Genomic DNA, 10,773 nt, shown 5'->3' with positions numbered 1-10,773 from the left:
AACTCATCCAAGTTATGAGTAAATACCATCTCTGTGCCAAGTTTACTCTGAATCTATACATAATTCCGGCTGTTCCTTTATCTTGTTCCAAAACCGAAAACAGAAAAAATCGTAAAAAGGATATATAAATGTAAAGGAAGCGTTTTGTTTTGTTCGGAGTACAAAAGAACTGAATATTTGAATAAGCTAGCAATTGAGAGCTGTGCATTTTTAGCGAGTGAAAGACATCGGCACGAGTAGATATGAAATAACCTGAGGTAAGCCTGAAGCGCAACGCTTAGCTTTTTCCCGTTATTAGCTTACGACTAAATTGAACCTTTCCAGGCGTTTATTTATATATTTGTTAGGTTTATTCCAAACCGAACGACCAATTTCATTTTCAAAAACGTTAGCTATTTTTATTGAGAATAATAATTTAGATGAGGAGGAGATTATTTTTCACAGTTCAGAGTTCACAGTTCAAAAATCTTTGTTTGTACAATATATTACAAGAAACTCCTATTGCCAAGTGCAGTAATTACGTGTAACAAATTTTTACACATATAACATAAAAACGGTTTTATACTTTGGTCTGCTGCACATTAAATTAACAACCAAACTTGATTTATACAAATATTTGATTAAACTATTATTATTTGCCTGAACAAAAGCTTACACCACCTGTTACCACTACTACTAACAATCAAAATAAGGAAAAAAAATTAAATCTTATTAGTACTATTAACATAAAATGTTTATATAGCAAACAATTTATACAATATGAAACTAAACAAATGCCAACAGACTCCCAGCTAATACCAGCTCAAAGTTTCATATATTACAACCATAAAAATTAGTTTACATATTCACACACACACATTCACAAGCTAATAATAAGTACATATAAAAGTATTATTACAAATAACAATCGATTTTTATATAATCGATGAAAGTTAACTGATACTACACAGAAGTTAGAGACTGATACACCTTCTTCATTAGGAACACTTGGCATGTAGATTTCCAAAAAATAATTTTAATTGAGAAGGAATTCCTTGAGGAGAAAACGTAATATGGAAATTTGGTGTTCATCAGAAAATTTGATATTTCTCATGGTGGATAACGATTCGTCAGAACAAATGTTGCTTCTCAAGAAGGATAAACGATAAATGTATTTCATATATTACAATTATGAGGAGCTTATAAGGATAAAAATTAGATAATTATTGCCTACATTACCTCGAGCCACCGGTGTGTGAAGGTGTGATAGAGTGACACAGCCAGCGGTTTGTACGCCTCGTTGACGCTGCCGTCCGCTCGAAGTGCCAACTGCTCGAAGGTCCTCTGCGCCTGCGTAGTGCTGGAGGGCGTGGCCACATGACTGCGCAACTGCGTAAAGTCCGAGATCGCTCTGGTAACTGGCTCGCGCACGATCAGGAGCAGCTTCACACTCGCATTCATCGCACGGATACGTTCTGGCACCTACAACAATTGTGTAAACCAGCAAACAATTATATTCTGCGTAGTGCTGGAGGGCGTGGCCACATGACTGCGCAACTGCGTAAAGTCCGAGATCGCTCTGGTAACTGGCTCGCGCACGATCAGGAGCAGCTTCACACTCGCATTCATCGCACGGATACGTTCTGGCACCTACAACAATTATGTAAACCAGCACACAATTATATTCTGCGTAGTGCTGGAGGGCGTGGCCACATGACTGCGCAACTGCGTAAAGTCCGAGATCGCTCTGGTAACTGGCTCGCGCACGATCAGGAGCAGCTTCACACTCGCATTCATCGCACGGATACGTTCTGGCACCTACAACAATTATGTAAACCAGCACACAATTATATTCTGCGTAGTGCTGGAGGGCGTGGCCACATGACTGCGCAACTGCGTAAAGTCCGAGATCGCTCTGGTAACTGGCTCGCGCACGATCAGGAGCAGCTTCACACTCGCATTCATCGCACGGATACGTTCTGGCACCTACAACAATTATGTAAACCAGCATACAATTATATTCTGCGTAGTGCTAGAGGGCGTGGCCACATGACTGCGCAACTGCGTAAAGTCCGAGATCGCTCTGGTAACTGGCTCGCGCACGATCAGGAGCAGCTTCACACTCGCATTCATCGCACGGATACGTTCTGGCACCTACAACAATTATGTAAACCAGCACACAATTATATTCTGTGTAACAAGCCATTAAACAACTTTACATTCCTCAGTAAACACTGTTGTATTTCCGCGGTAAAATTAAACAACCAATTGAAGATAATTTATCTGAGTTTTAGCGTTAAGTTCACACAGTTGAACCTTCCGTGGAGAAAATAAGAATAAAACGAACACTTTTGAATTACAACACATTTTCCAATATTAATTTAATATTTCAGAATCGAGGATTCCATCGTCGGCAACATCACAAAAGAATGGAATCCTCGATTGTGCAAGGCCTCGCACAATTAAATTAATATTGGAAAATGTGTTGTAATTCATTGTGGTATTAAATGAAAGTATTTCCAATGCTCCAACAATCTTCATTCAAATCCAGTAGTGTCATAATGATAGAGATATTTACTCTTTCCCAGTTAAGAAATTAGGGAATTTCTATCCGAAGTGTCTGGGGCATTAAAATATAGCAAAATTATTGATGGCATAGCTCTTACCATAGTCTTCACCTTGATTAGAAAGTTATAACTTTGAATATACTTTTAATTTCCGTTTCCTACTATTTTATGGCTTTGTTAACTTCACAATTCTACAACAAAGGAACTTGTAAGCTGGATTCATATTTTGATCCCTATAGATAAAGAAGTGAATCATATGTATATATATATATATATATATATATATATATATATATATATATATATATACATATAATGTTATTACTCTACATTATAGGGTTATCTTTATTGTAGAATAATTAATGGTGAACTAAAATCCTTTTTAAGAAAATTAATTTTATTTCATACACGTTTTTCTGTATAAACCATCTTCAGTGAGTACATAACCCTCTAACTATTTATTTATTTATTATATAGTTAGAGGTTACACACTATGGTAATATATATATATAATATAATAATATATATATATATATATATATATATATATTATTTATATTACCGTTCTCTGAGTTTAGCAATTTTAAGACTCTGTAATAAATACCAGAAGCGTATTTAGAAACTCCACTTACACAAACCCAGAAAGATTTATAATTACATACCTGTATTCTTTGCATGGAAGAATAAATTTATATTTAAACAAAAAAGACGATACACAAAGACACAGTGTTTAAAATAAAATCGTCACATTATAAAAAAATGAATATTTATGAAATTGTAAATATCACAATTTTATTGACGTTACTTTGCTTATATTACACTATGATGTAGAAATTGTTAGTAAATTTGGTGCGAACCGATAAAAAAGGTTTTTACATTTGGAGATGTGTAAAGTAAACTATATGTTTGCATTGTTTTATTAAGGGTAAATTCTACACAAATGTAATTTTTAAATCAGAATATTGCACAGGTTCTGTCAGTTTGAATTCATCGACCCAGCACATTATACTCTGTGCAAGGGGCGACACGCTATGTCGCCACGACAGGAGACATCCGCCCGCTACTGTCGTGTCGTGTCGGGGACGTTGAGGTCAGATTATATTTGTACATTATTCTCCAGCTGAGGTTTTGATCTTTTTAAGGTCCTGACGACGCCGCATGCAAGACTGTTGACGGATGGCCAACCTGTTGTTAGGCCAAAACAAGCTACCGCTGTTTCTTCAGTTTATTATGTGCTGCTTACAATATAAAGCGACGCTTTGACCATTTGGTTGGAAGTTTCAATTTACTTAATTTAAAATGTTTTACATAGTGTTTTTAACGTTATGATACTGAAGTAAGAGTCAGGATACTAGCTGTTCTTTAGATTTGTAGCGTTATAACAAAATTGAGTAACTCTGAAAACTGAACTGTAGTTCCAGAGATAAGTGGTACAGAAAAAGATGTAGTGCCAACTTTATTTTACAAAATAAATAGCTTTCGTTATTCTCTTGAAATTAATGAACTTACTTTCAAGAATGGTAAATAAAAAAAATGTCAACTACAGAAAAGATACATTAAAGAAGATATCTTTAACAATACTTTCGGTGAATACTCTGCAAAGCAAATTCCAAAAACTTACTTCAGGCGTGACGAAGTAAGAGGGACTCTTCTCGATGGTAACCTGGTCCTTGAAGGAGTGCGGCATCTTGTGCCGGTACCACTCCAGGCCGCGGCTGTAGTTGTCGTCGCGGTCGAAGAAGTGCACCTCACCGGCAGCCTTCTGCACCCGGGGGTGTAGGAACAACATTTCCAGCAGAGCGCGTGTCCCGCATTTCCGCACGCCGATGATAATTGCCTGTCGAGAACAGGAAGGTTAGTGCAATATCTAAGGAGAGTTTGTTTTATTTCTGATTGTGGATCTTTCGGAGCTATAGAATTATGTGCTATGGCACTGAATGTTGATTTTCGGTGGTATGAGACAGATATTTTTCTATACTATGGAACAACTCAATTTTTCGGTGCTATGTAACAAAATCAATTTGTCGGTGCTATGGCACAAAATAAAGTTATCGGTGCTGTGGTATTAGGAGCTATGTTACCTGAGGGAGGCGACGGCTGGTGCGTGGGAAGTGGACATGAGTGGGGTAGGTGACGGCTTGATTGAAGCTGAGTGGGGGACTGCCTGAGGCCACTTGTAGTTCGTACACTGCTGTGTCGTACAGTGTAATGTGTAGGGTGAGGAACAGCGTGACCAGAGTGGCTGAGAGGAGAGCAGCAGTCGTGCGTGGCCTGCAGTCCGCGTGTGAGGCGCCACGCACCATCCCCCACACACATCAAACTGTAACATCAGAATGATGAGAAATACTGAATGAACATCAGAAGTAACCCAGTAGCCTTGCTAGTCCAGATACTTATCGCAACAGCAAGACTGTTCGTTGGAAGAAAGATATTTTGCTTATAAGCAGCCAGCTTGTCTGACTATTGTTGGTGGTTGCAAAGTCAGCGCAGTGGTTTGGAGCTCTGAAACATTCAGAGAGTGAAACAAATTTCATAAATGCCAACTAAATACTAAAAATAAAAATTATATAAACCTAATTCCATAATATTAAAATTTCAACTACGTATTCCTCGCCTTCAATAATTTTTAGCCCTTGTGGAGGACACCTGAAGTTAAAGTATGCAGCTTCCATAGTATTATTGTCTTATGGTGTAATACCGTGGAGCCCAATGATAGTTTTGAAACTGAAGTAGTCACACGCCAAGTACACGTTTTTCAGTTCAGTTCTGTTCAATTTAAAAACTCAATGTATAACAAACTGTCTTAAATACGTTCTTTCAATTTCAGCCAAGTGTGCTGAGAACATAAAATCTAACCACCTATTTGTTAGTTACGTATAACAGACCATCAGAAGTTTCACATTCTGGAAATACCTACTTATAAACTACAAGAGAGACTTGTGTATACTAAAATTAAACTAACAAAATAATATTCTGTGAACAATTTATCTAACGAAACATTTCTTTTAAAATACAATAAAATATAAAATACCAGATAGTAGCAAAATAAACTTGAGATTCTAACTTACATGATATTCAACTTTATAATTGGGAGATCAAATTTTGTTACTAAATTTGCGTTTTAGGAGTACTTCTTATTGGAATTAATTATACTTACGACGCCAAACTCAAGTTTCCTTTTTTAACATGATAAAATATATAACTTTCAATGTGTGACAGAATAATCAGTGAACGTTTATACAGGGTATTCAGAAAAGGATATCAAAACTTCTGTGAGTGATAGGATACTTAATTTAAAACAAAATTGTCATATAAACATCGAGAAATGTCTCGTTTAACCGATAACAGTTTAGTAATTTTTATAAAAACACCAACGGTACCTATTGCAATGAAATCCATCAATGCATAAGCAAGCGAACACTTTATAGATCCGCTTGCACAATCCGGGAGCAACAAACATGTCACAGCTGAGAGGTATCAACTACTTGTTAATATGCGCCATTTCTTTAATACTAAAGCAAATCACATCATTACGATTTACAATTTTTCTCATGTATTACTTAATATGCTCGAAGTTTGATAGCTGTAGCTTTACTACAGCTCCAGATAGTAATTTTTTTTATAACAAGTAGAAAGTGGCAGCTAGCGGCAAAACGAAATATTTCTCGACCTATGTTTACATGACTATTTTGTTCCAAATGATGTGTACTATCCACTACCCACAGAAGTTTTTGACACCCTTTTTTGAACACTCTGCTTATAAATAAAGATTTAAAAATGACATGTTGTGTATATTCTATCATAAATTGAAAAACATGTAATAACCTGTCTCAGGGTAGAACTTATTTGATGTTAGAGCTTGACACTAAATTTAAAAGATTACTTATGATTTTTTTAAATAATTTACATTGAAATCGGGTTATTATTACTAAAGTAAAAAGATTGTATTTTTTACCTTAATATGCATAACTTGGTACTGTTAAAAGAGTCCTAAATACGATACTTATTTACAAAAATACTTTGTAGTGCGTCAGTTTTGAATATTTTCACCTTAAAATATTTTCGTTACAAGGACTGAAATCGGTAACTCCCATACAATACATGAATGAGATGGTCCTCATTTCCATAGGCGGATTTAGAACTAATGAGTGCTCTCTACCAATCAATTTCAAAATAACATATTATAACCCGTTACAAAACATATTATAATATTCTATATACATAAAACATAAATAAATGTAATAAATTCTTATAGCAAAAATTAAAACAGAAACTATACTTAACACAGTAATAAAATAAAATACAAGACTTGCTATTGTTAATTAGCTATACGATTTTTATTTATTGACATTTAAGTAAATTGTTGAGTTACATTTGAATATTCAGCGACATTTAAGAAAAAGCCGAGTGATACCACCATATTTTCAATATACTAGCTTCACAATAAGATGAAACTTGGGACAATAGCTCTAAACGTGCAGCGTATACTTAAGGCCGGCATAGCAGTTTGTTCTAGCTAGGCCAGCTGCACACTGAATAAATAATTTGCTGCTGCAGCATTTTTAACTCTGGTAAATGCTGTGTTTGTGACATAAGTTAATGTCAAGGACTCACTGTTATTACAAGTTATTTTGTTATTGTTATGAATGTAGCCTGGGGATTATAAGGTCCGAACAGAATTACTAACGGTAAATGTCTAGTAATTAGGATCTCAGTCGTGTCAGACAGCTTTATGTAAGTAGAAATAGGCTTTATTTATACAAACACTAGAAGTTACCCGCGGCTTCGCAAGCAATTTTGCTTGGTTTTGCACCTGTATGAGCACTTCTTGTTCGATTTAATTATATTTCCCACGCTAATTTACCTTGATGACACGTTCAAGAAAATATGTTGACTACTATTAATGTATTGAAAATTGTATCTCTTTTATGTGCATATGGGTGTATGGTAGTAGGTCTATGTATTCTTGTATAGTTTGTATATAGATATTTGTAAATATGTATGTAGGTTAATTAGTGTGTTGTTATAAGGCAGTGAAGGATGCGTGTTTTTGTTGTTGTGATTTTTAATGTTAGTGTTATGTAGTAATAATTAAGGAATGTACATTTATAAAAATTGTGTATTAGATATATTTTGTACCTGTATGGGACAGATGCCACATGAGGCAGCATTGTTGGCTATATGATAATTTATTTGTAACTGAACTCATACCTTTTTTTTTGTTTTTATTTATGTTGTGCTAACCACACAACTGGAAAGTGGTTAGCATTAGTTCCTAAGAATATAAAATGTACATACAATTGTAAAATACTGATGGAAGAAATAAATTATTATTATTATTATATTTATGGTAGTTTAGTATTTTTTTACCCTAAATTACAGCTTTTTCCCTCTCTCCCAAAAAGAAAATATATATACATACACAGCTCTGAGAAACTTACTTTTGTCAAAAGACAACTTAGATAGGTTTCATAAAAGTCCTTAAATGTATAGTAAAAGTTAGACTACATTGTATCTTATATCTGCACTGCTAGCAGTTACCCGCTTCTCTAAAGGTAATTTAGTAGGCGTTGCACGTTTACGACCACTGCTGGTTCGAGTGAATTATATTTCACCGCCAATTTTGAGATTGCCTTGTTGAACGATCAATAAAATACGTCGCCTTCAAGAAGAGTTTATAATCATGGCCATTTTAATTTAGTTCGTTCTTAGTATGTTTTGTTCCATAGTAGATTTTGTTTTGTTTCCCGATCAATAAAATATATATCATATAGATCAGGGAAGCCTACTTCTGTCAAAAGAGAAATAAGATGGGTTGTTTATCAGAATTTAAATCTATAGTATACGTTTTTTGATATTTTAGAACATTTAGAGCTGTAGTTGGTACATTAGTTCTAATTATCCAATGAGATTTCATCTGACATAGTTCTTGTTAACTGCTTCAAATGGAGTGTTCGGAGTTAAATTCTGATCTTTTTGTGATTAGGACACTTTCTAAGGCGATTCGTACTTACCTAATAGCTGAAATCTAAATTTCTAATTCTCGATCAAAAATATACTCTTTAGACAATTTAATCACTACAAATGTAAAAAAAATAGAAAAAATAACCAACTTTTACACAGAACAGTTGATTATATTTGACAGGCTCACAACTTTAGAGGCCATAATGGCATTTTTCGCTACTTCAAAGACCATTGGGGTGTAGGCCGGAGGACTTTTGAAATTCATCCCAGAAACAGTAAGAATCTCCATATAAAATTTTTGTACAATCGGTTCAGTAGTTTACACTTGAAAACGAAAGAAACAAACAAAAGCACTTTCGCGTTTTTAATACTATTAGGATGATTTTTTAAAGAATGAGTCTCTTTGACACCACTGAAATATTCTAAAATAAAAGAGTCAAACTAAAACAATAAATGGTATCCTTTCAATCCCAGGATCAAGCGTAAAGCTTGTTGAAGGAGTTCCAGCCCCTCAATAACGTCTTCACTTTGTGAAACTTGATCCTTGAATTGCTTGGACTTCCTTATAAAGGTTAATGCCAGGGCAGAGCCAGCACTATACTTTACTCAAAGTTGTCACAGACTACGTTTACATACAATTAGCTTAAATTATCCTTCTTGAAATCAAACTATTTAAAATTGTAATTTTCAGAGGACGAAATGCATTTTGCCGTAATAGAACAAGAAAGTACTGGAGTTGCTTCAATTCCAACATGTTTCTAGTAACTCGACTGTCTTCTAGCACGTTTCTAAAGATTGTATGCCAGTAATTAGTTTATGTTTAAACGTTCTTGTGGAAATACTGTGTTATGAAACGTACAAGTACAGATTGCAACAAGAATGGTGTGGAAAATTGTGATTAAATTTTAAAAAGTTGATCATAGTTTGATAATACCATAGGGACTTATTCCACCATATTAGAAATCTCATAGTGGAGAATTAGGAGTTCTCTCTATGATATCCTTATCTACAGTAGATTTCAAAATGTGTATATTTTTCCCTTTACATCATAGCAAATAATGCCCTATGTCATAGTAATCTCATTGCAGAGTGTATTGTTAGCGATTCTCTCTACAATTCTTTCCTATGGCCCAACTTCAATTTAATATTGTGATGTATTTGTATGTACATTATAGCACGGAAAACTGTACGAACTTATCCTACAGTAATATCATCGCCGGGAATATTGTTAGGGATTCTTTTATAATACTCTTTTTATGGTACATTATAAATAAGATAATTTGAAATTTTCACTCTACCTCATAACGAAGAAACCCATAAACACACTTTTTCTCTAATGAGGGATATCATCGTAGAGAATCATATAGGAAACTCTCTATAATACTATTTCCTGAGATACATTTTAAAAACTAGATATGACATTTTTGCTCTACCTCATAGCGAAAAAAACCCATAGAGACTTATCCCATAATGAGGGATTTCATCGTTGTGAATCATATAAGGAATTTTCTCCAAAATATTTTTCCTGATATACCTAGATATGACATTTTGTTCATCTGTCTCATAGTGAAGAACACTAATGAGGACGAAACACATAAGTAGACACCATATCTAAGCACGTTTCTGATGGATTCCAACCAATATATTTTTCTAGTATTATTATTATGTAGGCCTACTGTAGATACTGTAATACTGTAACTACGCTTAAATATTAAAAACATTATTTAAATTCGAGAATAATCGTAATATGTACTTCAAATTTGTTTAATACTGTAAGGTAGGCCTGTTTTAAAGATAAAATAGTTTGTAAGAATAAATCTCAATGGTTATTCATTTGTGAACATAAATTGACTAAGCAAATTTAACTCTACACGTAAAATTAAACAAATGGTAATAGAATTAAGTATTTTACCATGTGCTTCGCCTTTAGAGTTGTTTATAAACAATACTACATTTGCCAAGATAAAAAAAACTGGTATAAGAAAAGTAGTTTAAAATCTTAAACAAGTTGAACACCACAAGTTATCATTCTCTGCTGACTCACCAGGGTTTGTGGTGCCCTGAGTATGGCCGTCAGTCCACTTCACTAGTCCATCTCTTCCTGAAACAACATGCAGAGGTTAGTGATTTGATCACTATTATATATTTAATTAATTTACAATTCTTCCCATACTTGTAATACTTTTTAAAATAATAAAATTAATTACGCGAGCCACAAACTTTAGGAAGATCTTACTTATACTGGATGATACTTATATAATTA

General features: G+C 34.2%; 1 protein-coding gene across 1 annotated transcript in view; it reads right to left on the bottom strand.

The window, feature by feature from the left end:
- Positions 1-10,773, bottom strand: part of LOC124367422 (heparan sulfate glucosamine 3-O-sulfotransferase 5) — a 22,743-nt gene extending 11,970 nt beyond the window's left edge. The window contains exons 1-4 of the mRNA XM_046824227.1: positions 10,555-10,773; positions 4,628-4,866; positions 4,168-4,383; positions 1,219-1,461 (exon numbers count right to left, since the gene is read on the bottom strand). Of these exons, the coding sequence (XP_046680183.1) occupies positions 1,219-1,461; positions 4,168-4,383; positions 4,628-4,849 (681 nt within the window). The 5' untranslated portion in view covers positions 4,850-4,866; positions 10,555-10,773. The remainder of the gene's footprint in view (positions 1-1,218; positions 1,462-4,167; positions 4,384-4,627; positions 4,867-10,554) is intronic.

This window comes from Homalodisca vitripennis, chromosome 8, assembly GCF_021130785.1.
Source record: "Homalodisca vitripennis isolate AUS2020 chromosome 8, UT_GWSS_2.1, whole genome shotgun sequence".
In the NCBI taxonomy this organism is placed as follows: Eukaryota; Metazoa; Arthropoda; class Insecta; order Hemiptera; family Cicadellidae; genus Homalodisca; species Homalodisca vitripennis.
Note: the sequence above shows the minus strand (reverse complement) of the source record. Positions and strands in the feature narration are given on the sequence as shown.